The following is a 26092-nucleotide window of genomic DNA, read 5'->3' on the forward strand; positions in this document are numbered from 1 at the left end:
AGACGGTAGCAACAGGTGACAGTACAACACTCCTCTGTGTCAATCTTCTTTATGTCTTGTAAATGACATAGCATAGTACTGGGGTCATTAAGGCCGCAGTAAGGATATATGTACAAAAATGTTTTTGGTTTTTCATAAGAGCTTTTTACATATAAGAAATTAGTGAAATTCCTACAAAAAGTTGAACCTAACATAATCAAAAAATAATTTGTAAAAACTGATATCTTAAATAACAAGATGCAAATCAGTTTCTTCCAACATGGGTTTGTTTTAGCCTAGCTTAGCTCAAAGACTGGAAGCAGGGCAAAACGGCTAGCCTTGCGCCCTGAAAGCTACTTTCTAACTACTCCTTTGCCGTTTACGGAGATACACACTGTGTCTTGTCTAGTAAACACTAAGAAAATTGAGGTTTAACAAGCAGTTTGTCCTTGTTTTTGCGTTTTATTATCAACAGTTATTTGCAGTGAGAGCTTTGCTATCTACTCTTTCAACTCTAAAAAAAGAAAACTGAGGTGACCCTTGTTTGTGCTGGAACTATCTTTGTAGCTTATCGGGTGAAACATGTAAATAAGAGAGCAATAAATGCACTGAAAGGAAATTGTTAGTATTTGTAAGATGGCACACAAGCATATTTTCCAAAAATATATCCAATAATAGTGTCACTAGAAATATAATTTTACAAGGTAGAGTTAATGGCTGTATAGCTATGTGGATGTAGTAAAATGTGCAATACATGTTTGAACTGGCAATGTCTCCACATTTGAAATGCACTATAAATTATTTATTTTTATCTGGCACAGCTGTGGGCACATGGAAATATGTTTTTTCATTTCTATGGGTTGGCCTCTCCGTCTTGATCTGACCGGTGTAGAATAACATGCCAGGCTTGAATATTGCACAACAAGTCAGGATGAAATAATTCTGCCCAGCCAACATTTTATGTGGCTTATTCTGTAATGAAAGGCTAGAAATCATCTCAGCTTCTGCTTTGTGTATCCGCTGCTAGGTAAACAGACATTGCAGTCTAAGATAACATTAAGTGGCGAGGGGTGCCACAGAGTCTGCTGTATGCATCGCTGCTTGTGTTGTGTTCACGTGTTTGCATCCATGTATAGCTATACTTAAGTGTGTAACAAATCCAAGGGATATCTCTGCTAGGCTTTGTTTGTTAAATGTGAGATTGCTACAGAAACAGCAACAGAGTAGAACTTATGAGTTTTAACCTTGCACAAAAATGTTGTTGCACTATTTATAGATATTTTACTTTGATGTTTTTACCTTGCTTTTATGACCTTGACTGTAGAACTTTGAGATTTGTTTAAATGTAAAGTGCATTACAAATAAAATGTATTATTATTATTATTAGTAGTAGTAGATTAGGGGTCTTTTTTAAGTATCGGGCCAGAATAGATGGCGCGTGTGTGTGTGTGTGTGTGTGTGTGTATGTGTGTGTGTGTGTGTGTGTGGGGAGAATAGAATAGTACATAACAGGATTATCTAACCAAATTTGTCTTTAGTCTCAAATTAGGAAAAGTAAGCAAACATTTCAAGTTAAAATAAAAAAAATAAAAAACAGTAAACCTATACTGCATGAGGTCAAAGAGCTAAAGTGCCTCAAGTGTTTGTCCTTATTACGTCTGTTAAAGAACATAGTGTTCAACGGCAACCTCCATAAGAAAAAAAAAAAAGAAAAGTACATGTTTCCCAGCCCACACTCCGTCATTAGAGAGGGACCTCAAGTGACCTTAGCCACTTCTCAAATTAATGGGCATCAAATTGAACATGTTGACCGTCAGGATAATATCAAGTGATCAACAGGTTTATTTTTCCCCACCTAAACTCAACATTCCCTCCTTTCCAGCCTGCAGCTTTCAACCTGACTTAAGCCAAGTCCTGATCAACCTATCACCACCATTTCTCTCTGATGTGTCCAATGCAAATAGCTGGACTAAGCATAATTTCTGGTGAAGGGGGCCAAATTTTTAACTAACCTAGCGACCATGGAATTCTGCTGCATGTGCCATTTACAATACACACACATGAATAAACGCCTTTCACAGGGTATATATGAATACATTAAGGACAGGCTTATTGGAAAAAAGCACAGACCCTGCACGGTCATCACACTGGATCACAATACTTTTTTTTACGCACAGTATGCACATATATGCACACTCACACATTGGTGCCCTAATATTCAATGCCCACAGCCCCTCCAATCAGTCACACTGGAAACAACTCTGCACCTCTGCAGAAGTGTAACTGTAGAGCTTCCACTCAATGTACTTTTCTATCTCGCCAAGAACAAAGCAGAGCCCTTATTTTAGTCCACAGCGGTTAGAGTTGCAATCTGCTTTGCAACAAAATTGTGTATGAACCGGCACTGGACTCAGTAACCTAGAATAAAGCAAATAATTCCCTCACTTGTTTATTATTAGGGAAAAACTTTTTGTTTTTTCCTGTTTGTTGAGCTAATAAATCATTGTGACACAACCCTGACAGTGGGATACAGGAGGTCTTTTTTGAAGATTTATTAGCCAAAATAAATAATTTAAGCTGTTTAGTTTTTTGTCTTTTTGTTATATTATTTCAAACCAAACTGTGAAGTACAATAAATGAGTGCCAGATAAATCAGTGTGCTGGGTAACTTGACAAGTGGCACCTTGCTCTGTGTGTAAGGGATACCAAAGGAAAAGAGGTGTTGGAATTCAAAACATGGTCATTATGCAAGTTTAAGATTGCTTGGCATTTCTGAAGAATAACACAAATAGTCACGCCAGAAATGTCAAACTATTCCAATTAGGGACAGTCAAGACAGTGAGTTGCAACAGGAGACTCACCCTTGGTAGTTGGGCACATTTGCAATAACCACAATCTTCTTTTCCTTTCCTCCCATGTCTCTCATGGGTGGGATGAAGGTTGCTCTCCAGGTTTCTTCTATTCCACCACTGGTTAGTGTTTTTAGGTCCTGGTGCTGGATGTTCTTTTCCTCCCTAAACACACCAGGCAGCTAAGATGAATTGAGCCAACGTGACTGGCATACAGACTGATCAGGAGACAGCTCATTGGGAAGCTCTGGCAGCCTGTGGCTCTCTGCCCCACTGCAGAGCCACAGACGCCCAGGGATAAGCACCAAAGGGGGCGGGTGAGGGAAAGAGAGGGTGTGTGGGAGGAGGAGGGGGGAGGTCTCCTCTGGGACCCAGGGACCACAAGCAGGGACAGAGTGAAGGAAGTGTTCCAGGGAATGTGGCTTGTTATAATGGAATGAGTGGCATGCCAGAGTACCATGTGTCTCTGCAAGAGGAGGGATGATAGACTGAGAGAGAGCAAAATATACAGCATGGGGGACACAGGGGGGCTGAAGAAGCAAAGATACAGAGTGGGGTTTAAAAAAAAATACCCTCTCTGTTGTACTTTTTGTTTAAACTGGCAGTAATGGATTTTTGTTGACCAAGTTTATTTGGCTATATCATGGAATATCACTATTCATTTAAAGGAGCCATGGCATTAACGGTTCACTTTATGAGTTTTTTTTTACATTAATATGAGTTCCCCCAGCCTGCCTATGTCCCCCCAATGGCTAGAAATGGTGAAAGGTGTAAACTGAGCCCTGGGTATCCTGCTCTGCCGTTGAGAAAATTAAAGCTCAGATGGGCCGATCTGTATTCTTGCTCCTTATGAGGTCATAAGGGGCAAGGTTACGTCCCCTTTCTCCGCGTTGCCCGCCCAGAGAATTTGGTCCACCCATGAGAGAGACATCATGGCTATCAAACAAGAAAAATGGCAGTTGGTCAAGGCCACACCCCCAGCCTCCACCTTGCCCCCCCTCTCTCCTCCTGAAAAGCTACAGACTCCAAAAGGGCACATACTAAAGGAAAGGCTCATTGTGGACTGGCTCTAGTGGCTGTAATTCTGCACCATGGCTGAATCTTGGGAAAGAGACTTCAGATACAGTATTATGGGACCACTAAGGCCTATATAAAAGCATCCAGAGCACCATGTCACGGGACGTTTAAGTCCAATATTCACTCTCCCTTTAGCTTTATTCCTCTCCTCAAACTTCTGAAGGAAACATCTCTGGACTATTATTGTTACCATAGCTGTGTCTTGAACTCTAGAAAAGCAAGAGCAGATAAACAAACAAAAAAATAAACAAAATAAAGTTTAAAGACAAAACTTGATTTTACATTCATCTGGCTTAGGTGGAGCTGAGCCTATGCCTCTTAGGGAAACCCTGTAAGTATACTGATAATCAGTTTGAGCGAACCCGAAACAGTAAAGTTGCAGGTCAGAAGACAGGAAGACGCTCTGTAGAGCTAAGGGAAGCTGCAGAGTTGGGTGATAATTACCTGTGGGTTTATCACTATGTTCGACAGCTTTTACATGTGCATAGTCATTTGAGCTAGAGGATGGATACCCGAACAGAGCCCGACGGGACCCAACGGTACCCGATGGGCAGGCCACGTTCAGACAGATAATTAGAAATGATGTTTGGGTTCTGGTCGGGCTCGGTCACATCAGCACGATAAGGCATATGTTGTAAAAATGGTGCTTAAGAGAAGTCAGTGCGTGTATGTGTGTGTGTGATAAGTGGGCAGAAGAGAGATAAAGAAAGAGGAAGCAGAGGTGGAGATGCGACCAGAGCAGAGTTTTTTTAACCCCGGCGTTATTCATTTAACAACGTCAGCGCTGGAGGTAACGAGTCTCTCCTGGTTTTCTGACCACAGTTGGAAACTAAGCAATCAGGAAAGGTTAACACATTGAACATTTTAAATTAAACAGATTATTTAGGCACGTTGTCCCGTGTGCGCTGATGCACTCATCTGTTGACATTTCCCAATGCCTTCCTACAGTTGCTTCATAAAAACGAGCTTTCCTCACAAACAAATGTACATGTGTCATTAGATAACATTAACAAACACAAAGAACTTAGTTTCTCTCTAACAGTCAAACTCACTTTTATTATGCTCATTAAATAACTTGAAATCCCTCAAATATTTTCATGAGTTGAATAATTATATTCAATTAATGGTTTAGGAGCCTGTGTCGAATTAGTGCAACAATAAACAACATTTCTTAATGAAACACAAGTTCCTTTCACGCACCAGCCTTTCACAGGATTGTCTCATTATCATCTGTTGTGTTTATCACCATTATTTGTTGTTCTCCTGACCTTATCATTAGTGAGCTCCTTCTTTAGCCTTCGGTCCTGACACTCAATCCTCTGTCACCCCTCTATCACCCTCGTGTCTCTCTTGCTTCTCCCTCTGTGCTAATTGGTGACACTAGTCCCAGTTGTTGTGGGGGTTTAACAGTGCTTTACATTGAACCAAGTGTCGCCCTGAGCCAAATGTTGGTATTCCACTTGCGCTATATTTAGCACACACTCAATTAGATTATCTTGGGACAATAGTAGTGTTTGGCACAGGAAATGCTTTTGTATTTTGTCACACTCTGTGTATGTCACAAAAAACAGTAGCACTCAAAGCTAGAGCTTCCATGAACAGCTCGGTAGTCTGTGAGATAAGATAAAGTGTGCCAGACACTCTGTTGTTCAGATCTGAAAATCAACATTCGGGTTAACGACAGGAACAGCTGTGGAATCTGGATCTGTAAATAAAATTTAAAAGGAAATGATAACCCAGTAAAATAAACAGCTGCTAACTGACCTGACCAACACCACCTGCCTTCACCCCCCGTAGTCTGGTTTAAACTGCATGTCTGCTTTTAACACACAGCCACAAGGCATCTGTTATTCATTAATACACACAGTAAATACCATAACACACCAAAAGACCATCAACTAAAAAAAACTTGTGGGGATGAAAATCTTCCTTTTAATGATGTTAGATAAAGAGTCAGCGTTTTTTCTTGTCAAGAAAATGTATCAACTTCACTACATTTTAAAAAGATTAATTTTTGGGCATTTTCAGCCTTTATTTTGATAGGACAGCAGAAGACACGTTAGGGAAGAGAGGGGGGGAAAACATGCAGCAAAGGGCCGCAGGTCGGAGTCAATCCCGGGCCTGCTACATTGAGAAGTAAACCTCTAAATATGGGTGCCTGCTCAACCAGCTGAGCTATCCGGGCGCCCAACTTCACCACATTTTAAATTTGACTTTATTAATGTCGATCAAGGCAAATTAGGTTGAAAAGTAGGTGGCAATTTCATCTACTCTGTATCTTTTTACATTTCCAGTTCCAGAGTAAAGAAAATTGGTGTTTACTTATAACTTACTTATTCACTTCGAGGACTGAAAGGGTTCTTCCTTGGCCCATGCTACACCCGTCCAACAAGTGTCATGGAAATCAGGCCAGTAGTTATCCTGTAATCCCGCTGACAGACAATTAAACAAACAGACAATCTGAGCCAGCAACCGACAATCTCATGAATCAAAAATTTCTTGTGATCAAACAATGTATAATAGAGCCATTTAACACAGCTTCCAAGACAGTAAGTCAGGAAGCAGACACACTGGGTGACACGCAGCAAGCAGTCAGGTCAAATCTAAGAGCTGCTTTTACTGCAAGGTATTTTCAGCCTAATGAGCTGCGTAAACCGACCGGCATGGTTGCGGTAGAGTTTTAAAGATGCATCATATCACGATTTCTGCGAGGTTCACTGACATCGCAGCTAGGCGCCAACTGTATTCAAGCTGCAAAACAAAAGGTGCAGACTTTGGAGGCTGACGGTTGACACACTGTAAATCTGAAGCAGATTTCCAGAAGCTGCACTTCTTACATGGAATCTCAATCAGGAGGGCAGATTCCTTGGTGATACCTGAGAAGGTCTTGGAAGGTCACAGCTGTGTGGGCACACAATGAGGCCGGCATGCCAGCTGACCACCACAGTAAGCTGCAGCGTCTTCTTCCCTCGGCCGACAGAATTGAGGGCACGAGTGTTAGCCTTGACCTGAAGCACATTAATGGAGGATGGGGATGGTTAATGCAGTACACTGACATCAGTACATATATGGTTCTTCTACTGCCTTGTAACAGTCAAGTGATTTAATTCAGTTTTATTTATAGTATCAAATCATAACAAAAGTTATCTCGGAGCACTTTACAGATTAGTTGAAGACCACACTCTATAATTGACAAAGCCCCATCTATTCTAGCAATTCCCCCAAGAGCAAGCAATTAGTGTGACAGTGGCGAGGAAAACCTCCCGTATAGAAAGAAACCTGGGACAGACCCAGGCTCTTGGTAGCCGGAGTGTGACGTGCTGGTTGAGGGTGTAATGCACAGTGGCACTAAAAGTCACAATAAAGATAACGGAACAGTGACTACAAATGGAAGTCGTAGTAGTTCATGTCATAGCAGGACACTGCACGGTGTTACAGGGTGTAGCGTGGCATAGCAGAGCATAGGTGGACGTAGCGGGATGCAGCAGGGTTCAGCAGGACGCAGCAGGACACTGCAGTACATTGCAGAGCATAGCAAGGTGTAGCAGGAAGTGCAGCAGTACTATGGCAACAGCTGCAACCAAGATATTGTTACCATCCAAGTCTGAAGAAATAGGCTGGGCGAAGAGAAAACGTAAGGACTCCGGGAGTCAACGCCCCAGATCTAGGTTAGTAATTAGGATGTCTGGGACAGGATGCACACAAAGGGAAAGGGAGAGGAGAGAGCAGCTCAGTGTGTCACAGGAAGGTAGGAAAGGAAATCCTCCGGCCGTCTAGAACTATAACAGCTTAACTAAGAGAGACAGGTTGAGGAGAGGTGCCTGGTCAGGCTAGAACTGCAGAAGTGATGATGGCGTGGTAAACCAGGAACTCCAGCTGTTTCTCCATGTTGAATAGAGACAATAGCTGCTGTGCACATTTGTTGCTGGTTTACTACATACAACTGTATTAGATAAGTGCATTTAAATGAATACATTTGTATTTTGTTTCTTAATTTGCTATTCCAGTGTTTACCTACTTTCACACTGCACAGAGCATGTGCAGCTCCTCTTTATTATAATTAGGTACCATTTCTAAACCTCTGGGTCAAAACCTTATGTAGAACATAAACTTCTTACAGCTGACTTTTTTTGCCGAGCAAAATATTGTATGTAAAGTCTGTTTACCTTGCTAGTAAGTAAACCTCCACGTAGCTCCTTTCTTTCTTTTTTATAATAGGACACTTAGGTGAGCATGGCTGCTTACTATACAGTCAACTTGACACCTTTATAATTTCAGGAAAATTGGGCTGAACTTTGCAAGCCACTGCCTCACTAAATCATAGAAACTTACTGCACACATGCACAAGTGTTCACTTTATTCTTGGACTAATCTGTGCTTTGTTGAATTATCCTTATGCCTTTCACATCTACAGCACTGACTGCTGATGGCCCAAGTTACCATCTAAGGTGAGTATTCTCTAGCAGCAACATCAGATGTAATTCTGCAGATAAGAGCGTGTAATTACAAACAGGTACGTTGACGGCTGTCTAAGTGCTTAGCTAATTAGCCGGAGAAATCTGAGCAAACATAAAAAGAGCTGGTACACGATGGTCAGCTTCTGTTGGTTCAAACTGAGCAGCTGAATCTCTCCAGAATCTGTATCACGTACGTAACACCTTATTTAATTGCATCTAAAGGGAGCTGTCACTAGAGTCATGCATTAAGCTGAGGTCAGTATTGTGAACATGCAGCTAAGTTGGTAGCTGGTGTTATGTCAACTATTCACTATGCTACCTTATGTATTCAGTCAGATATAGAGACACCCACACACATTTTGTACTTGCAGGAACAGACTTGCACTCACTGAACAGTTCACCTTCACTGCACAAATGTAATAATAATAATTATTATCTTCATTAATTAAATGACTCCATGTAATGTGACTGGGTGATGAACCAACAGAGCATTGTCACCTGACTGCAGCTTTACGGAGCTTTTCTGCCTCTTTTAGCTGATAGTTTTGGTTTAATCTTATTGCAATGTTACTGTATGACTCAGTTTCAGCACTCTTATCAACCACATTTTCAACCCCAAAACTGTTTTAACCTCGTGTTTTCTCTGCTGGTTTGGTTCTCTGTCCATCAAAAACAAAAAAACAACTAGAGAGTATTTTTAGGACATGTAGCAAGATTGCAGGCATCAACCTCCCCACTCTCACCCACATCTACTTCAACAGAGTGGCAAAGAAGGCCCAATCCATTGCAGCTGACCCTAGCCACCCCTTGTCCTGCCAGTTTAAGCTGCTGGTACTCCATGCCCAGATGCAGGTCCAATAGACTCAGAAACTCATCTTTCCCAATTTCCAATTCCAGTTTAAACAATTTGCCAGACCTCTTTTAAATGTACTATTCACTATTGTGTTTTAGATACCGTGGGATTTCATCTTTTTCTTTTTTTGTTGTGTGTCTTGTTTTTATGTCTGTCTGCTGGTTGTACAAACAATTACCCCTCGGGGACACTGAAGTTACCTTGAATATCTGGCTCTTTAGCAGCTAAATGCTCCACTATGTTCACTATGTTGTTGTGGGCCGAACAGCTAAAGTAATGAACTGAAACTGAAACTCACAAATCTAAATATCAATCTTCTTTATATCACTTTAAAAAAAAAAGCAATTTTGTGCCAAACAATAAACCTTCTTCTTTTATTTAGCTTTTAAAAGGTAAATAAAGACAAAGTTAGAAAGAAGATAAAACTCTGTGAACTTTGGCTCTGTCCAAGAAGTAATATTACCAAGGACGGCTCAGGGTTGGGATCAAGTTAGATTTGATGACTCATAAACTCCTGTTCAGGACAGGTTAAGTTATTCGACCTTGCCACCCAACATTGTCATGGAACAAACAACTCATCACATTGCATCTGTTTACTCTTACATTTTTTTTCCACAACACCACCTTATAGAGACTTTTGTTTTTCCAGCTTAGGCCTTCTGTGTCGCGGCTGCCGCAGCTCAGCAGGCAGGCTTTAGGGGATACAGGCCTCTATTTGTTTTGTAATTTGTCCTGCTGGAAGGACCATTTAAGCCATCGTCCCCCAGAGTAAAACTGTTAACTGCTGCTCTGGGGCATTAGAGTGTCATTCATGTGCCTGTTGAAGGGCAAAGGGAAAGTGAGACAGTGAAATGCACACACACTTCCCTCAGCCCCCCTTAAGTCTGAAAAGCAATGATGAGGTTTATGAAATATCATGTAAAGGTACTTTATTGTCACATATATGTAAACCATTTCTAATTCTAATTAATTCAGCTTTCCCGCTACTACTAGTAAGCTGCACGTGTACCTTTTCAGGTGAGGTCTGACATTGCCCTTATCTTCCTCTAGGCTAACCCTAGTTTCCTGTTTAGTTTCCCTTCACGTATGACACAGCTGATGAGTAAATGAACTGGTCGGGGTCTCAGGATGATGGACCATGTTGACAGGACAAAAAGATGCTGCTGCTAATGGAAATGCCAATCTCAACTGCAGGAACAGAACACCTCCGAGATGGAGGAAGGACTGAGGCTGGCATGTGAGTTTCCCACACTCAGGGAGGGGTGTTAGGGGGAGGACAAGCTGGGGAGGATTGCAGTGTAGGTACCTACAAAATCTGAAAATCTGTTAATTCTCATGCAAATAAGATTCCTCAAACAGTCATTTACAAAAGAGCACAAAGACCCAGTTGTGGAATATAAAAAAAAAAAAACTGTAACATTTACAAATAATAATAATAATAATAAAATAATTTGTAGTGGCAAAATTGAACTACCAAGGCATGATTGGACTTGACTCATTCCAACAATTATTTCCACTTATTTGGTTAATTTGTTTGCACTCTCTGAGCCTTATTTGCAAACGTTCCTGTACGGTCAAGTCTTCTATTTTTATCCAAACACATGCTGACATTTATGTTACGTTACGGTCAAACAAGTCTTTTTGCACAGCGATTCCCACTGACTATATCTTCTATCTGACCAGAACAGGGTACCATCGCAGTAGTCCAAAAACATGAACAGAGGGCAGAAGATCTGTCACAATAAAGGCCTAACTATATTCAATACTTTTTGGTGACTATAATGTACATTCACAGCAAACAACTGTACAAATATATAGATTTAAACATGAGCAGATACAAACACAACACTAGGATTAAGGCAACTTTGGTTCCTACATATTTTTTAAATAATAATTGACTGTTTTAATTAATAACCAAAACAGTGAATGATGAAGTTTACTTGACTGCAACTGCAATGGATGAATGTGCCTTTTAGACCAATTACACAGTGTCTAATTCAAGTTAAAAAATAATGCAAATTGAATGATTAATAAGTGCAATACTATACATTGACCCGCCAATATGTTCTCTTCTATTTTCCTTTTAAAAGCTTCACTCAAACACCTAAGACCCTGAGGACCAAACCCTTAGACACATCATTGAAACATACTGAAGTAAGAGCAGCCAGGTAGGGCAAGCTTAATGTGTCCATGCTTTCTGTGGGATGATGCACTTACAGTTTTATAATACAGATGCATCAAGTATAGACTGAAGAGTAGGCAACTTAAAACCAGAGCAAGACATCTCCCCATGGCACGTCCTTCTGGCCCCCTCTAGTGGAAGAGTTATGTTAAGCCCTCACTGTTTGCGTGTGCATTGATTGGCTTCATTCTTTGGGCCACCAACGACCAAAAAGGAGTAGTAAACAACAATTATTTAGCATTTTTTTAAAGTTTTAACATTTCACTCATTTGTATATACAGTTCATTTAAAAAAAATATATTTAATTTCAGCATTAGTATTCAGTTTTTGCATTTTCTTCTTAAGCAATTAGGCTAAAGCCTTCCTAGAAATAATTGGGACGTCTCTGAGTTTCTCTGTTCATTTTTGTAATTATTTAAGCGTTTTTACTGTTAATGTTCCTCTTTCTGTAAGAAGGGAAATGGTCCTGAACAGAGTGAATAATTTCGTAGCATTTGTGAAGTGGTAATATTGAGTGTTGACATTACATCCTTGGTTAGAGTCTTAAGCTTTTTTAGACTCCATTTTTTTAAGTCAGTGTTTCTGGACTTCAATCAGGAAACTTCTTTAACTTGAATGTAATTTAGTTTGGCAAAATGTACTTATTTAACACAGATGCCAAGCATTGAGCAGCACATCATGGTTTGTTACAGTGGTAAAACATCTTCATCATCTATACTTCCCATACTAAAGTATTGTTTTGGTATAATTATCATAATTGAGACATGATGCCAACGATGTAAAAAAAAAGGAAGAGAGAGGGTAGAATGGCTTCTATACTGTAAAGGGACAGGATGGTGGTTATGTAACAGAGAGGTGTAGTCCAAGTCCAAGGGTTGCCATGAATCCTACATGTTATCATGTTTCAGTGGTTGTCAAGGCTATACTGTAAGCCGGCATGACGGGTGGAGACAAGATATAATCTCTATAGTAAATCACACAGACACACCTTTCAATACACACAATGTTTCAAAAGAGCAACCTCTACTCTGCCTTTGCTCGAGCACTTTCACATAAAAAGTATTTATTCTAAGTTCTACATTGAGCCAAAGTGAAAAGAAACAGCTATACACTGTACACTAAGGTTGAGAATAGCGAGAATTTAAAGTGATGTTCAATAGCATGATTTGAAGAATTCATACAGGGTACATATGTATTCATCTCCAAAGGTTTTCAATTTAAAATAAAAATACATAGCCTTGAGATTCACTTTCACTTGGCTCAGTATTCCAAGAACTAACCCAGAGTAATTTTAGGAAGGCAGACTGTTTATGAAAGCTGAAGACCATAAAGTAAACCTCACATTCCACAGTGTTCATGTGATCTCAGGCTGTCTCTTTTTCAGTCTTTTCTTGCTTTTTTCTAAGATGATGTTACTACAATTATGAATGTGTTGGAAAACGGCTGGCTTTAAGATCTCAGCAGTGTTGAAAGAAATACTGAGATGTTGTACTTAAGTAAGAAGTACAAGTACAAGTACAAAAGTATTAGTTGTCCGAAAACGTACTTCAAGCCTCAAAACTTAAAATAGGCTATTTACCAAGCAAAATGACCCACTTCAGCATAATATATATTATATTTTAACTATTAGATTATTATCACTGATGCATGCAGCAGTTTTAAGGTCTCAGCTGGTAAAATGTAGGTCTAATTTTAACAACTTTATATAGTAGCTGAATCTATACTTGTATATAATCATTTATTTGTTGATTATGTTTAGTATTAATAAGAAAAAAATAATTCTGTGTAACTAGATGTCAGATATATGAAGTGGAGTAAAAAGTACAATATTTTCCTCTAAAATAAAGTAGATGTGAATAGCCTACAATGGTAATACTAAAGTACAAGCATTTCAAAATTGTATTTGAGTACAGTACTCGAGTAAATGTACTCTGTTTCATTCCAACACTGTATTTGAGCAACATAAAAAACACTGCAAAATATTTCAAAATTGTCACAATTATGGCAGAGGTGTACATTTATTAATAATGTATTACAATGTTATTAAAACAAATCAATGCAACAGGACATGACATACGAGGCTTTTATATGACAAGATGTCTCACATAAAACACTTTTAAGATTTTTTTAAAGCTGATTCCAATATTTAAATTAAAATATTGTCTGTTTGGGGGCAATAAAACTCTAACCTAAATGAAAGGCTCGGCATTTTCACCATTATTAGACTACATAGCTCGTGCAAATGTGTGTGTATATACTGTGTGTATATATATATATATAAAAGTATAAGTATTTATATAAATATAGGGGGAGAGCCAGAACGATTGAAACGCTGGATTGATGAAACATTCCAGTTTTCGCTGAGTGCAATGATGATAGACAGACTTCCTCAGGTCAAAACATAGAGCATGTTAGCCTCCTCCTGTCAGCCAAATCTCTTCCTGTTATTTCCTTCTATCACAGAGTTACAGGCGTTTTGATGGTCAAAAGTAAACTTCATTAGCAGTTACAATGTTTCTACAATGATTGAGTGTTTTTCATTTAAAGGTCATTCAGTAGACCATTTGGTGTTCTCCACAATCCCAGACTTTCATATCGCATGCTTGTTAACATGGAAATGGAGGGTTATAGAAAAATATATGAGGCTATTGGAAAAGGGAGGGTCAAGTTGTTTTGACTAAAGACCCCAACACTCCTCCGGTAGCCCCTTAACTAAAACAGTTCCCAGGGGGTCGAGTTATCTTATGGAGACTGAAGGGCTGTGGATCATTAAGGGCACTCATTTGGATGTTCAAAAACCTTCTCTTCTTATATATGTTTAGTGCTTCTTATATTTAGTTATTATATTGTCTTTTTTATTTACTGGTTTTCTTTCATTGTTAGAATTGTTATTTTATATATTTTTACCCTGATGTGTCTCTTACATTTGCTCCTTCCTTTTTTTCAAATGAAGCCTCCCAGTATTGTTGCATTCTTCTATATCTGTACATTTTGAATCTACTTGGCAGTGAAGAGAAAGCTTTGCTCAAACATGTACACTGATGTTGGGAGATATACGATTGAAGACTGTTAAAAGCTTTCATTAAATGTGAAATGCTGTGGTTATTCAATACTTTGCAATGTGTATCGAGATTGGTGTGTGGCTAGACAGAAATGTGAGATGGGGGGGTCTAAAACCCTGGCCCTGCCTCCGTCCATCTATGCGCAGTCATCGGATAGTAACAAAACTACAATATAACAATTTAGATATTCAAAGTGGTGTAAAGGTTGTTCAAACCTCTCCACGGCACTGACCTGAGTATGGATACAAGGCATGTGGCCTATTTATCACCAGTCAGTGACTTATCGCCCAGTCACGCGTCCCACCCACCCACAACTGTTTGGGTTCCGTATAAATGAGCAGCGGTGGACTTGTGGGTTTAGCCACCGCCCTTGCCCTTTCTGGCGTCTCTATTTCCAGGGAATCTTTGCAGACTTTGGCGTGTTTTTACGTTTTGCTTTCACTTTTCCACACGCGAGCAGAGCGTGCCTCCGTCGTCGCGTGACCCTCAGGTAATGTAACAACGTTTGCTAATAGGCCTGAAACACACACCGACTGTTCCATCATGTAGCTTTATCCTCCTGTCATCTATGGTGTTTTGCGTAGTTCACACCAGCTAGTGTGGCCACTGTGCTATTTAAAGACGGTCGTGGACACTGCGGGGTTATTTCCGGGTGGCCGACCGTGTGAAAAGCAGCACCGTGTAGTCACAGACAAACAACACAGAACAAAAACATCATGTTGTCTCGAACTTTATTAAGAAATGCGTTGAGATTTTGTGAAACTGGCAGGTTAAAAAAAGTTCAATACCTGAGTCATGTTTTAAATCATCCGGTATAAACTCGCTATTAATGCGGAATTCCCTTTAAACATATATCTTAAACCAGTGGTTAAACCGTGATGTGGTGGATGTGACATCCACGTGACCACGATGCCGTGCATGTGCAAATAGATAATTCAAAGGATTTTAGTGCAAAAGAAATTGTCAACATCATCTGCTGTGGGTAAAATGGCCCCACCCAACCACAGGTAGGCTACAATAACAATAAAAAGGGGAGGGGGAAGCTTTATAGATTGGTTTATTGAATTATTTGTAAAATAAACGCATATTTCAGGTAGATACATGTATGATGCTTTTATAGCAGCAATGTGATGTGATTGTGGTCTAATTTTTTATGGTCACATGGTGCAGCCTGTATTGCATGACTCATCTAAAATAAATGCCTCAGTTAATATGGGCCTAGTTCAGGATGCCCACTTGAATCATTGACCAACTTATAAATAATGTGTATTCACTTTTACAAGAGCTGTAAGCAGCGAAACAGGAGCATCACACTTGTGGGCTTCAACAAGCGTTTCCGGAGTCTGAACTGCACTGTGTGTGTGTGCGTGGTTGTGTACACCTTACTTGCAACATTACTTTTCAGATAAGGTTTTGCAATGTGCCTTTATTTTCTGTGAACAATTAAAGATAGAGGGATGGAGAAGGAGATACAGTAACATGCAACCAAAGTAAATAGGGGAAGAATTATCACTTAATCCTGTAGTTTTAAAGAATAGAAAGCTTCTTTTTCCTGGTGGGTGTCATCAATTGTGTATGATGAAAAATGTATTTAGGTTACAGTTTGTTTCATTTATACACCAACTGTAAAATATAATTTAGGAGCATTTCTGTTTACATGAAAAAGTCCTAAAATGTATTTCACAAAATGGACTTACAGTAAATACCAATTTCCTCATAACAGGAAAACTGTACTTCATCAGTCATGGCCTCCATTAGCAGTTCAAACACCGGTTTTGCCTTGGACCTGCTCCGCACTCTGAGCCAAGGAAATCCCACCGGGAACATCTTCGTCTCCCCGCTGAGCATCAGCTCGGCCCTGGCTATGGTTTACCTGGGTGCTCAAGGAGACACTGCTGCTCAGATGGCACAGGTCAGCACACTGTCTCTCTATTACATGCACCTCTGCCTCCACTTCTAGCCCAGTTATAAAAAGTAATAAACATTACGAAATACAGTCAACCAAGGCTGTTCCCATTAAACATTTCTTGGGTTCGAAAGTTCAGGCTATTGGCTAAGGTGTGTATTGTATGCAAAGAATGAAAGGTGTGTCTTTAGACAGGCAAAGTCTTATGACACCTGTACTTTGACCTTGATAAGCACCTCCAAAACGAGTAACGCACTGTTTGCTCAAAAGCAGGTTATTAAAACTGGAGGTTGAACAAAGAGTTACTGTTTCAGTTCACCTGTTTGCTACTGAAGTACAATAACTCCTTTGTTATTTGTATTTTATTTTGTTTAATGACCCTTTGTAATGGTAATGTGCTGCCTTTAGCCAAATGGCAAACCTTCATCTGCAGTGGTTCAGCAGGTTGATGATGAATGACGACTTGATACTCAAAACATTAGCAAACCACAATCATCTGCTGCTGTAACAGCCTCCACTCCTCTGGGAAGTCAGTCCACCCGACTTTAAACTTGGATGCTAAGTTTTGATCCTATTTACAAGAGCATGAGTGAGTTTGGCCGCCGACGTTGGGCGATTAGGCCTGACTCCTAGTCGGCATTATAGTTCATTACAAAGGTGTGGGATCTGGTTTAGGTCAGGGCTCTGTGCACGCCAGTCAAGTTATTTCAAACCAAATCAGGAAAATAATTCCTTTGTATTCCTGGTTTTGTGCAGGGAAGACAGGAAAGGGCCTTCCCCAAACTCCTGACACAAAGTTGGAATTGTATACTTTAGCATTAAGCTTCCCTTATTTAAAACTAAGTGATCTAGCTCATACCAATAAAAAACAGACCTGGATCCAAAGTGCACAAAAGTACACACAAGTATGGGGGCATGGCTGTCTGCATACATTTGGCCTTATAGTGTAGACTATGTGGAGCAGGCACGTACATTTAACAATGTGACAAACAGATATGACTAAACATTAAAAACAGAAGCAACTAAAAGGCACATAGAGAATATATATTATTAGGCTGATATACAGTGTAGCAGCCATGGGGAAGCAACACATAGGACTACACATCATGAACAGCAAAGATGCTTGACATTATTATAAATCGTATAACCTGTGAATGTATCAGTAAGTTGAGGGTCAGTTTTAAATATTATGTTGCCACTCTCGACTATCCACATTTTTTACATTTCTAGCAGAAGTCTTATAAGCTGTAAAGGTATCATAATTCATAGAACACTGTAATGTTTTGATCCCAAAATAAAGTGTGTTGTTCCAAACGTACACACAGGCCCTCTCATTCAGCTCTGGTGAAGGTGTCCACGCAGACTTCCAGAAACTGAACGCTGACATCAACTCGCCATCTGCATCATACATCCTGAAACTAGCCAACCGTCTCTACGGAGAAACTACCGCTAACTTCCTTCAGGTGAGTTTTCAGTGTTCACTCACCACAGAAGACCCTATTATTGAATCAATAACTTTATAATGATTGCATTCATAAGACGTGATCCACCCCCTGCAGAAATTCCTCAACGACACACAGAAGCACTACCAGGCAGACCTGAAGGCTGTTGATTTCATCGGGGCACCTGAGGCGTGCAGAGCGGAGATCAACAGCTGGGTCGAGCAGCAGACAGAGAGTGAGTAATCTTAATTAGACCAGCGACAGCGATCATTTGATACGGTCTTCTGTGAATCAGTGTTAAGTGGTTGCTTTGTCTTTGTATTCCCTTTCAGATAAGATCAAAGATCTTCTTAAGCCAGGAACAGTCACCCCAATGACGAGATTGGCTCTGGTTAATGCTATCTACTTCAAGGGCAACTGGATGAATCGCTTTGATGTGGCAAACACCAAAGAGATGACCTTTAAAGTCAACCAGGTGAAGTTTGCCTCATAAAGACATGAACACTAGGTACAGGAAGCCATTTATCAAATGAGGAACTGAACATCTTCAGAAACAAAATTCAAACTTTCTAAGCTCGTTAAATAGGTGTTGGGTTGGTAAATATGGTAGGACTGCATTAGGAATAATGTAGGTAAGATGGGTGTCTCACTGAGGTGTCGGTCAGAACACAAAGAAGTCGATGCAATTCAATCCTTTACTTGAGGCCCAACCCAGCACAATAGGGCGCACTGTTTGGTATGAAACGGCTGGATGTGTATATAGCTAGCTATGTGTGGGTGATTAGGAATATAATTGTCTTGTATGTGGTCTGACAAACAAGAAATAACATAAATGTTAATTTCCCATTATCAAACTACCTGCAGCATTTATATTAATACAGACTAAACTAACATTTCTGTATTAAAGTGACTAATTCTAATGGCATGACAGTATTTACCAGTGAAATGCAATACAACAGTGCCACCTAGTGGCCAACTGAATTAACGTTAGGCCAGAGATGGCAAAAGCACTCACTTCCCGGACTTAAGTAGAAGTACAGATACTTGTGTTAAAAATACTCTGGTAAAAGTAGAAGTACTGATTTAACTTCTTTACTCAAGTAAAAGTAACAAAGTACTTGGAAATTTACTTAAAGTATGAAAGTAAAAGTAGCCTTGCGAATAACAACTATTTTTAATGCAAGCTCCCTGGACCACATGAATGTCAATAGAGTACAAGCTGAGAAACTTCCATGGACCTGGAAAAAAGGCTCTTTATTCTTTATGTGCCATTGACTATATTTTAAATGGATTTCTGCCAATAGGCCTTAAACATCACATATATGATTAGTGTGATAGAGACTGGGACTCCAGGTTAATAAGATTCAGACTGAGTAGCAAGATATGAATTCCATTGTGATTCTGTTAGATATTTGTGTATATTCACATCCAATTAGATTGAATTTGGTAGTGATGACGCAAACAATAATAACGGTAACTCCAGTGAAATTATTTGAAACTTGTTATTGAGGACTAGTTCAGGACCGTATTTAGAGCTGATCCTGGTTTCCAACTTGGCCCCAGGTGTGTCTGTTAAAACACGGACAGAGACGACTTCTCTCTGTTGATGCTTCATTACAATCAAGCATCAGTATGAACATGGGCGTGGGTAGCTCTGATGTGTTTGTGTGTGTGTGTGTGTGTGTGTGTGTGTGTGTGTGTGTGTGTGTGTGTGTGTGTGTGTGTGTGTGGTTCTGCAAATAAATAAATAAAATTGTAAAGGCTACCATGCACAATTCATAGGAATTATATATATGCTAGAAAATGGTAACAATAAACCTACTATTAATTCCATTATCTTAATGCAGTGTAACTGTAGCATGTAAATAATGCCCCTAAAATACAAACGTGAGCAAGAATGTTCAATAATCGCCATTATATTGAATCAACAGCTAGGTGCGTCCTAGCCAATAGCTGATTATCCTCTGGACTGTCCCTTTTTCTTTTCTCTTACTTTTGTCTCCATGTGACGTGCGCGCCTGCTCGTGGTGTGAGGCGTGTGTCTGCGCTATTCTCCGACATGCAACCACAATCACACCTGATTGACGACCTTTTGTACAAACCTAAAGTAACCCGCCAATTTTGTCAAATGTAAGGAGTAGAAAGAATCAATATTTGTTTTAAAATTCTTGCCACAAAAATAAATAGTAAAGTAAAAATATCTAAAAAATCTAAGTAGGCCTACAGTAAGGAAGTATTTGTACTTGGTCACTTCCCATCTCTGAGCAGGTTACAGTTTAAGTGGATACCAACATTTATCACGGACTATAAGGGTTTACATAAAGTTATATTGACAAACGTGTTCAGATCATCTGTGATTTTTGTTTCTTGGACATCAGAATGAGGCCAAGCCGGTCAAGATGATGTACCAGATGAAGAAGCTGCCCTACAACTACATCCCTGAGCTCGGTCTGCAGATCCTGGAGCTGCCGTACGTGGATGAGGAGCTCAGCATGTTCATCCTGCTGCCTCAGGAGTCCACGGACGGCTCTGACCCTCTGCTGAAGGTACGCAGCCCCGAGGCAACTAACTACGCTCGCAAGGAACGTAATAGAAGCTGTGAGCCGTACATCATGAACCATTTGCACTCTTGAAAAAGTATAGAATCAATTTAACCAATATGCAGAATAATATCTCTGGTAACCCATTGTCATGCAAAAGAGATCTTGATATCAATGTAATGTAATACTCTGTGTGTGTGTGTGTGTGTGTTTTCCAGCTGGAGACTGAGCTAACAAGGGAGAAGCTGGACGAATGGACCAACAGGGGCAACATGGACGTCCACTCAGAAGTCCTGGTTCACCTGCCCAAGTTCAAGCTGGAGGAAGACTACGAGCTGAACGAGCCTCTGATCAAACTGGGCATGACAGACGTGTTCTGTGGGGCAAAGGCCGATTTGTCCGGCATGAACGGGGAACGAGGACTCTTCCTGTCTACAGTGGCCCACAAGGCCTTTGTGGAGGTGAACGAGGAGGGGACGGAGGCGGCTGCAGCCACAGCCGGCCTGATAGCATTCTGTATGTTTAGGGAGGAACACTTCACAGCGGACCACCCCTTCCTCTTCTTCATCAGGCACAATAAGACCAGGTCCATCCTCTTCCTTGGCAGGTTCTCGTCTCCTCAGTAGACAGAACCAGCAGAGTAAGATGTTGGGCCAATTCAAATAAAAAATGTGCTAAATTCTTTAAACCGAAGTTACATTTTCTGTGATGTTTTGCCAATTGAAGAACTGCATTTTTTTTTTGCATTTGAATTGAATTTTTGGCTTTTTTTTTGCTATTGGATTTTCAGTGTTTTTGGTTGAATTAACAGTGGATTGAATCTAAGTGAATAAAGTAAAAGACCTTTTGAGGTTTTAAAGTGACTACATTTCTTTCTTTTTTTAAATGGACACAATCAGAGTTTTTATCTGAACTTTTTCTTCTGTTGACGGTAGTTCTGATGAAATGTGTTCCCAGTGAGGTCTGTGGAGTATCCAGAGGAAGTTGGTCAGTTTCTGACAAATGGAGCACATTCACAGCTGTGAAAAACAAGATGGAAGGAAAAAGAAAACAAATATATTTATAATTTGGCTCAACTGATCATTTTTGTTTACAGAATGAACACCACATCAAAATGTAATGACTCTTAATAAAAATAATACTAATATTGTTATCCCCCTGTTGTCCTCGGGTCACATTTGATCCATTTTCAAAAAGTCTCTATCAAAGCACTGGGTTTCTTTCAACAAAATGTCCCCAAAAAATAACGGGGATGGTTCCATACAATATTCTTTAATGTGAAATAATTGATCAGTTCAATACTTTGAATTTATTTCGTTTGTTTTTTTGATTTTACAGTATTTGTAATAGAAATTGATAGAAAAACTTTATTAAATCGATAGAGACATAAGTAAAAGTGACAAAAAAAGTCGGAAAAATTTTCAAAAGCTTGATTAAAAAAAAACGTTAACTAAAATCCACATAGACATCGGAGAAAGTGACAAAAAACAAGGGGTGGAAAAAGCCTCAAAACGCCAAAAAAACACAAAAGTGTGGAAAAAGACAACCTAAACATTGAGAAAAAATGACCTAGAATGACAAAAGGTGCTTAGTTGACAGGAAGACAACACAAGGTTTATATTTTGACAAACTGACCTATTGGGTTATGTTAACATGGCACAAAAAGCCACTTTCCATGTATCTGTTATTTTCTTATGATATAATGACTCAATTTGATCCATCTTTTTAAAGTGAGCTGCTGTTCTCCTAAGGGCGTCCCTCAGACATTAAGAGCTACCAAATGCTGACCTTCAGTGGTGAGAACAAAGTGCAAAATGAGCTAAGTGTAAAAAAGGCCATCTCTGTTGGTGCGCCTCCATCAGTATGAAGCTAGAACTGTTTCTTTATTACATGCAAGAAAAAAAAAGTTTGAGAGAAAACGTTATCATGCCAATAGCAAAACAAATCTCTCAAAACTTGCTATCCGTTTGAAAAATAAAATTCTCCAAAATATATATATATTTGAGAGTTTAAAAAAGTATTTTGAGAGATTTTTTTGTGCTATTGGCATGAAAACTTTCTCTCAAATATTTTTTTCTCTCATAAAATGTTTTTGCTATAAGTGTGATAACTTTTTTCTCTCAGATCTTTTTTTTTCACATTTAATGAAAAAACAACAAAACATCAAACAAGACTCCACCTTAGAAAGGATATCTTGAATATAACATATTAATAAAGAATAGCTCTTGGATTTTTTTTAACCTGTTTACATAGTAATAATGTTAAGTTATACAAATATATATATATATATATATATATATATATATATATATATATATATATATATATATATATATATATATATATATATATATATATATATATATATATATATATATACACAGTATATATATATACACAGTATATATGCTATGGCACTTATTTGATTACTTACATTAAGTCAATTATTTTTTGTAATGTATGTTTTCTGAAACTGTATGTTAAGTTATGCAAATTAGGCATTATCTGAATATGTGCACATTTACAAATCTGAACATTAGAAAGCCTTATTTCATTTTGTTGACATGTCAAAGGTTTTTAGAAAAAGGGATTTTTCCACATCTCTTTTCATCACCGTAAATCAGGAAATACTGTCAACAACCATAAGAAAATCAATTTTAGCCATGTTTGAGGAATAAAATGTTTAAATCCGGCTTTGAATGATATGAACAATGCTCTCTGTAAAAAATATTCGGAATATAAATATGAATGAAACTGAAATGTTTGGTGAATGTAAGTGCAAGTGGAAATGTATGGCTCATGAGAAGAAAAAAACTATTTATGAGAAACATTTCATAGTACAATATTTGCTTCTGATATGTGTGGGAGTTAAAGTATAGAATATCATAAAATGGAAATACTTAAGTAATGTGTACAAGTACCTCAAAATCCACCACTGAAAGATTTGTTCTGGATTCATGGATACGATATTTTTTCTGACAGGTAATTAAGTTGTGTCCAGTCAACAACTGTTGTTAGTATGAGCAGATACAAAAAACTACAAACATTAACAATAGGCCTACGTGCAAAACATGTATTAGAACCACAGACAGTTTAATATTAACGGTCTGTGATTTGTACCGTAGACAGTTTAATATTAAGGTCTGTGATTTGTACCGTAGACAGTTTAATATTAACGGTCTGTGATTTGTACCGTAGACAGTTTAATATTAACGGTCTGTGATTTGTACCGTAGACAGTTTAATATTAAAGGTCTGTGATTTGTACCATAGACAGTAGATTAGAACGATGCTTGCAGGTCTCGAAGCGTGTAAGAAATACCGGAAAGCGTATAGTAAAGCAAAAGTAAAAGTAAAAAATCCTCTCAAAACAATCAAAATACTGTAAGAAAAAAAATAGTATGAAACTCATGTATGTTTAATAGCTTTCCACATTGAGAATAGTTGCAGCACTTCAACATGTCTATTTGAGGCACGAAAACGAGCCGACTGTTTATCAATAAAACTTTATTTTGAAGGTTATAACCGGAATCCGAGTTCTACTTTCTATCTGACTCTCTAGTTTGCTGAACGTGTAGCTAGTTTCCAGCTAACGGGTTAGAGCCAACTACTCAGCGCTACCGTTATTTGTTAAGCTCGGAGTTAACATAGTTTTACTTCTCTTTAAGGGAAGCACACTTATAATTTATTAGAAGTTGTATAATTTACTCTAGACATAGTTGTCACATTCACGTTTAGTTTATGTAGCGTCATCATTAGTATGGTGAAAGGTGAAAGGAATGAATATCATAGCGGTTACCTGCTAGCATAGCTAACATCAACTTTGGCTAGCTAGCTAGCTAGCTAGCTTGTCTGGCTGGCTGGCTTTGGGAAGCATAGTTCTTTACGGTGGTCATCTCTAACAAGCAAGTAACAACAGACAAGTTACCTTCGGATTTCGTTGTTATAGGCTACGTCAACCCAAAATAGAGGTAAGTTAGTTAATCAACCTTAAGTTAGCTATAGTTAACGTTAGTTAACAATAAACGGTTTGTAATGTGAGTTTGGCTTAATCAGAATCATCTTTATTGGCCAAGTAACGTCATGTTTGCACATACAAGGAGTTTGATTATTGCATTGCACATATACCTAACTTTACACAGAAAACGGTGTTTATGTATTTCTATATGTTTATAAATATTGTCATTTATACTGTCATATGTACTATGGACCTTCCATTTGTCAATAAATAAAAATCACAATAATGATAATTATGATTATTATTATTATAAAACCCACCTACACATAAAATGCCTATATACAAGTGAAGTTTTCTCTCAAAGGCTCTGTTCGATTGCTCCCTGTTTTTTTTAAATAATTAATTAAACGTCTAGCATTTAAAGAATATATGTATATCCCATGCACTCAACTGTGGCATGACGTGGCATTTACCTAACCCTTTATACAGCTGCAACGCACCCACCTGTAGGCACTGACAGGGAGCCGTCAGTGCCATATTACCTGCTCCTTTGTGAGGTGAAATCTAGCCTCACTATCATATGTAAACACTCATATTTTGTTTTGTTTGTATTGTACTTGTGACCCATTAAATCATTTTGTGTTTTGCTTGGTCCAGATGAGTTGTCAAGGTGATCACACCCCTCCATTGAGGGTGTTGGTGACAGGAGGATCCGGCTTGGTGGGCAGGGCTATACAGCATGTGGTGAAAGAGGAGGGAGGAGCCAAGGAAGGGGAAGAATGGATATTTCTCTCCTCCAAAGATGCCAACCTCACGTGAGAGAATACTTTCTCTAGCTACTGCAAAACATGCAAACATGTATTTTGGTATTAATAATGCCACACAAGTTGGAGACTGTCTCTGCACTTTCAGCATTCTGTGTTATTGTGGCATTTCTTCAGGAACATGGAGGAGACACGGGCAGTGTTTGAAAAATATCGGCCGACACACGTCATTCACCTGGCTGCTATGGTTGGGGGGCTTTTCAAGAACATGAAGTATAACCTGGACTTTTGGGTAGGAGAAAGTCATGCATCTGCTGTTATTGCTAATTATATGTGTGCTCTTATCTTTTTATTATTCATTTACTAATGCTGGAATGATTGACACCAACATCATTTCGTTGTGTCCATACAATGAAAATAGAGTATCTTGAATCTATTAAATTAGCACATGTGTTTGATGTGGTTGTTGGATATGTGTTAAAACTAAGAAGACTTTGATGGGTAGTAGAATAATGAATGCTGTATCTGTCCCCTCCAGAGAAACAATGTCTACATCAACGATAACGTGCTGCAGGCAGCACATGAAGTTGGCGCCGTCAAGGTTGTTTCTTGCCTGTCCACCTGCATCTTTCCAGATAAAACCACCTACCCTATCGACGAGACCATGGTAAAAGTCCCCTATGTGTGCTCTAAGCTGGCAAGTATCAGCACATTTGTAAATGGCAACTAACATTACTTTACATTTTTCCACAAGATCCATAATGGTCCACCTCATGAGTCGAACTTCGGCTATGCCTATGCAAAGAGAATGATTGATGTTCATAACAGGTGGGAACTCTGTTGTTGGTTTTGCATGTTTAGTACATTTATACTGTCGACATAGAGTAAGAATTGTCTTTAAAACTGTTTGTATGTTTCCCAGGGCGTATTTCCAGCAGCATGGGAGTTGCTATACAGCTGTGATTCCCACTAACGTGTTTGGTCCCCATGACAACTTCAGCATTGAGGACGGTCATGTGCTGCC

At 39.0% G+C, this 26092-nt stretch overlaps 3 protein-coding genes across 3 annotated transcripts in view; 2 read left to right on the plus strand and 1 right to left on the minus strand.

Moving 5' to 3' along the window:
* The window catches only part of mylk4b (myosin light chain kinase family, member 4b), a 31931-nt gene extending 28829 nt beyond the window's left edge, over positions 1 to 3102 (minus strand). Inside the window, exon 1 of the mRNA XM_034881425.1 lies at positions 2841 to 3102. Within this exon, the coding sequence (XP_034737316.1) occupies positions 2841 to 2905 (65 nt within the window). The 5' untranslated portion in view covers positions 2906 to 3102. The remainder of the gene's footprint in view (positions 1 to 2840) is intronic.
* Positions 3103 to 14720: 11618 nt separating this feature from the next.
* serpinb1 (serpin peptidase inhibitor, clade B (ovalbumin), member 1) lies at positions 14721 to 21027 on the plus strand. The gene is made up of 7 exons (XM_034881444.1): positions 14721 to 14949; positions 16183 to 16371; positions 17691 to 17828; positions 17925 to 18042; positions 18140 to 18282; positions 20186 to 20353; positions 20566 to 21027. Exons 2-7 carry the CDS (start codon positions 16204 to 16206, stop codon positions 20971 to 20973), a joined length of 1143 nt encoding a protein of 380 aa, XP_034737335.1. The 5' UTR covers positions 14721 to 14949; positions 16183 to 16203; the 3' UTR covers positions 20974 to 21027.
* A 2861-nt stretch (positions 21028 to 23888) lies between these two features.
* Positions 23889 to 26092, plus strand: part of LOC117950800 (GDP-L-fucose synthase-like) — a 2313-nt gene continuing 109 nt past the window's right edge. Inside the window, exons 1-6 of the mRNA XM_034882140.1 lie at positions 23889 to 24317; positions 24962 to 25119; positions 25246 to 25360; positions 25607 to 25735; positions 25823 to 25896; positions 25991 to 26089. Coding sequence (XP_034738031.1) covers positions 24962 to 25119; positions 25246 to 25360; positions 25607 to 25735; positions 25823 to 25896; positions 25991 to 26089 — 575 coding nt within the window. The 5' untranslated portion in view covers positions 23889 to 24317. The remainder of the gene's footprint in view (positions 24318 to 24961; positions 25120 to 25245; positions 25361 to 25606; positions 25736 to 25822; positions 25897 to 25990; positions 26090 to 26092) is intronic.

Source organism: Etheostoma cragini, chromosome 9 (assembly GCF_013103735.1).
Source record: "Etheostoma cragini isolate CJK2018 chromosome 9, CSU_Ecrag_1.0, whole genome shotgun sequence".
Classification (NCBI taxonomy): Eukaryota; Metazoa; Chordata; class Actinopteri; order Perciformes; family Percidae; genus Etheostoma; species Etheostoma cragini.

What these genes read in the sequence shown, in the direction of transcription:
- serpinb1 (XM_034881444.1), top strand. Translation starts at nt 16,204, where the DNA reads ATGGCCTCCATTAGCAGTTCAAACACCGGTTTTGCCTTGGACCTGCTC. An exon ending in CTGCTGCTCAGATGGCACAG is followed by an intron (nt 16,372 to 17,690) that starts GTCAGCACACTG and finishes ACGTACACACAG; the next exon opens with GCCCTCTCATTCAGCTCTGG. An exon ending in GGTCGAGCAGCAGACAGAGA is followed by an intron (nt 18,043 to 18,139) that starts GTGAGTAATCTT and finishes ATTCCCTTTCAG; the next exon opens with ATAAGATCAAAGATCTTCTT.